This window comes from Arachis stenosperma, chromosome 8, assembly GCF_014773155.1.
Source record: "Arachis stenosperma cultivar V10309 chromosome 8, arast.V10309.gnm1.PFL2, whole genome shotgun sequence".
Classification (NCBI taxonomy): domain Eukaryota; kingdom Viridiplantae; phylum Streptophyta; class Magnoliopsida; order Fabales; family Fabaceae; genus Arachis; species Arachis stenosperma.
In genome coordinates, this window is record NC_080384.1 from 39243815 (window position 1) to 39247449 (window position 3635).

Here is a 3635-nt window from a genome sequence, read left to right on the forward strand (position 1 = left end):
AGTTATACTAAACTAGTTGGCAACTGTGGTAACAAAATCTAGTTTATTACTCTCAATCATAACTTCCATGTCTTTATTCTCCATAATGTGTTAAATATAGAATCATGCTAAACATACACTAAAATCAGTTACTAAAATTAGCTACTAATATAAAATATATATTAAAATATAAAATATATATTAAAAATAAATTAAACTACACATATATTTATAGACAAATATATAGTAACTGATTTTAATATATACATAATATTTTTTATATACAATAATTTATGTGTCTCTATTTAACAGTTTAAATTCTAAAAAAATAATTCATATAACATGTTATTAGAATTTATATTACTAAATTTCAATCTTTATTATTACACCTAATCTTAAATAAAGATAGAATTATAGTATAAAAAAAATATTCAAACTCAAAAATAACTCTTATATGTATAAGAATGCATGTTAAATATATAATTATATATATATATATATATATATATATATATATATATTCTTTTTTTGATTGTTTATATAATATTTTCTAATTTAATAGGTCAAAAATTAATTTATTATAAATTTGAATTTTATTTTAAAAATTTTTTATTGATCAATAAATTATTATTAAGTGAATGAATAAATTGACTATTAGATTAACCCAAATTAGATATCCTCATACATGTTCCTTAACCCTAAATAGATATCAGTGTTTCAGAAAAAGACACCAATGTCAAACATAGAAGCATCCTCTTGGTAAAAAAAAGTTGTATCCCTTCTCTGAGAGCTCAATTAAGTTGGACCAAATTATAAAGAACTGTTGTTGGTAACAGGAACTAACATACGCAATATTATTAGAACAACACTAGCTATTAATAAAAGAAAATCATATATATTATAGTCGTCATAATTATAACATATAAACGTGTTTCTATTAAATCAAATCAAAGCACGCAATGCACATGCATGGTCACATCAAATTAAAGAAACAAAGACATATTTATTTATATATATATGGAGCCTTCTCATTGAATCGTTATATCTTATCTCAGAGTTTATAAGGCGCTCTACATTGATAAATAATACGGTAGTGTACATAAATTGCTCTTAATTAAATAGTGCATGGACATAAATGAGTACGGTCAAGGGTACATAATGATAGTTACAAAAGAACTACCGCACCTTCCACGAAGGAGAAGGCTCCACAAACACAATAGCCCCATCGACCGAGAAAATGAAAAAGCATTTGTTGAAATGAAAGCCGCAAGAAGCTCCCATACAGAACGCTATTAATTCCAAAATTGATATGACACACACGTCTCATCATAATTCAATTTCTTTTCCTTTTTTTTTAAAGATTTATCTATTTTAAAAAAATTTAAGAAACCAACATTTTTATTAAAATTTAGTCAGTATAATCGATAAAAAAATATATAATTTTATATTATTAAATATAATTTTATATTATTAAAAATATTAATAATGATTAATTAATAGTTATAAATTTAAATTTTTTTAATAATAAATTTATCATATACTCACATGCTAACTAAATCCTTTAAAAGAAAAGAAAAATTCCTCCAAATTTTAAGTGCGTATAATTTTGATAAGTACTTGATATGAAAAGAATATTTATGGACAACTAATTTTCTTTTAGTTATCAACAACACTTCATGTATAGTTTATTAAAAAAAATAATAAATAATTGAGTTGAATAATTCAAAAACATATTATAGGTGCATGGTTATATATATATATATATATATATATAAAGTTTCTTCGCTAAGAATATGCGTAATTTCTATACACTAAATGTATGAAAATATTATATATTTATTTTTTAATATAAAAGTTTTGTTTTCAAATGTTACATCAAAACCTTTTAATATTTATGTAAGACCTATAATGTATTAAGATTATACATTAATATGTTTAATATCTTTTATTAGAATTAAACTTTATATTCAATGACAATTAATTATGTAAAAATAACTATTTTTAAATTTACTATTTTAAAAATAATTTAAATACAAAAATTTAATTAAATAATTATATAAAATTCTTTACAACATTGATAATGCATAAAAATTAAACTCTTTTCATAAATTACTAAAAAAATGTAAATAATTTTTTAATTTATTTGTATGCATACAATTTTTAATGAGGTTGAACATATATATGACTTATCAATAAAAGTATTATTATATACAACATACATGTGATTGAATTTGTTAAAATTTAATTTCGATACACTAATAACAAAACATATTTTACACAACTATTCAATCATTAGTTTTTATTTAAATATTTTTGTTTACCTAATAATATATAATTAAGTGTATGATTATAATTTTTTATACTGCCTATAATGTACGAAAACTGATTTTAATTTGTTATATATATTATCATTATATCAAAATTAAATTCACAATTTATATTAATACCATATCGGAACCAAATTCACAAATATTTAACTATACAAATTAATACTATATCAGAACCAAACTTCAACAAATAGTCATGTAACATGCATAACATAAAGTTGGTGAGAGTTCCGTGGATAATGTACCTGTACTAAATTCTCACTTTCTCTATTATTCTTTTTATTATATATTACTCCTGTTTTCTTGTCTATTTATGTAACTTAGCCATATATATACACAATATCCATCATCCCTTCTATCACAAGCTACAAAATAATATTCCCCTTAACTCTACTATTCACTATTATTGTCATAATAAGCCCCTTAGCTTCTTACTTAAAGTTTTGCCGACAGTTTTATCATGGAATTAGACCATGGTATGGACTTTGAGGACTACTTTCCATACATGATCTCCAGCCTCGGCGCAGAAGGCTTCATCGGCGAGCTCTGCAATGGATTCAGTCTGCTTATGGACGCGAACAAGGGGTTGATCACGTTCGAGAGCTTGAAGATGAATTGTTGCTTACTAGGTTTGGAGGTGAGGGATGATGAGCTGTTGTGCATGTTAATGGAAGGTGATTTGGATGGAGATGGTGCCCTAAACCAAATGGAGTTTTGCATTCTCATGTTTAGGATTAGTCCATGCTTGATGGACGATGGAGATTCACCTAAATTCTTGCCTCAAAGTGTTGATCCCATGTTAATGTAGCGTAAATCTATGATCTGTACTCTAATTATAGTGTTAATTAGCTCTTTGTGTGTCTCTTAATTAAATATCCTATAAAATAGCGTTTTCATCCCTCCTTCTTATGTGTGAGAGTGTGTTTGTTGGTGTTAATTGTGTGGCTTGGTAAGTTTACTAAAATTTGGGGAATGCTAGAGAGCCAACATTTTTAGTGATAAAGGATAGAAAGTTAGCTACTCTTGGTTCAAATGTAAGGGGAAAAAAAAGTGTTGGTCATCTAGCATTTTTCATTTGTAAGTTTATTTTTGGTGTTTCAATAATGCTGATGAATGATAAGTGCTTTGCATTGATTTTTAATTTATGTTCCCTTCATTTTTGAAATAATTGACCATTTATAAATACGATCATAGCAGAGTTTTAAAAAAAATAAAAAATAGAAAAAAACTCACCCAACTATACTCAAACTCATAATTACAAACTACCACTTATAAAGGTTTAATTATAACATTGATGAATGTTAATCAAGATATTACTCTAAATATTCT

At 24.7% G+C, this 3635-nt stretch overlaps 1 protein-coding gene across 1 annotated transcript; it reads left to right on the forward strand.

Moving 5' to 3' along the window:
- The first annotated feature begins 2643 nt into the window (after positions 1-2643).
- On the forward strand, positions 2644-3409 carry LOC130946499 (calcium-binding protein KRP1-like). Its single transcript, XM_057875260.1, has one exon. It carries the CDS (start codon positions 2767-2769, stop codon positions 3112-3114), a length of 348 nt encoding a protein of 115 aa, XP_057731243.1. The 5' UTR covers positions 2644-2766; the 3' UTR covers positions 3115-3409.
- Positions 3410-3635: the final 226 nt, after the last annotated feature.

Excerpts from the sequence above, each read along its gene's own strand:
- LOC130946499 (XM_057875260.1), top strand. The coding sequence starts at position 2,767 with ATGGAATTAGACCATGGTATGGACTTTGAGGACTACTTTCCATACATG.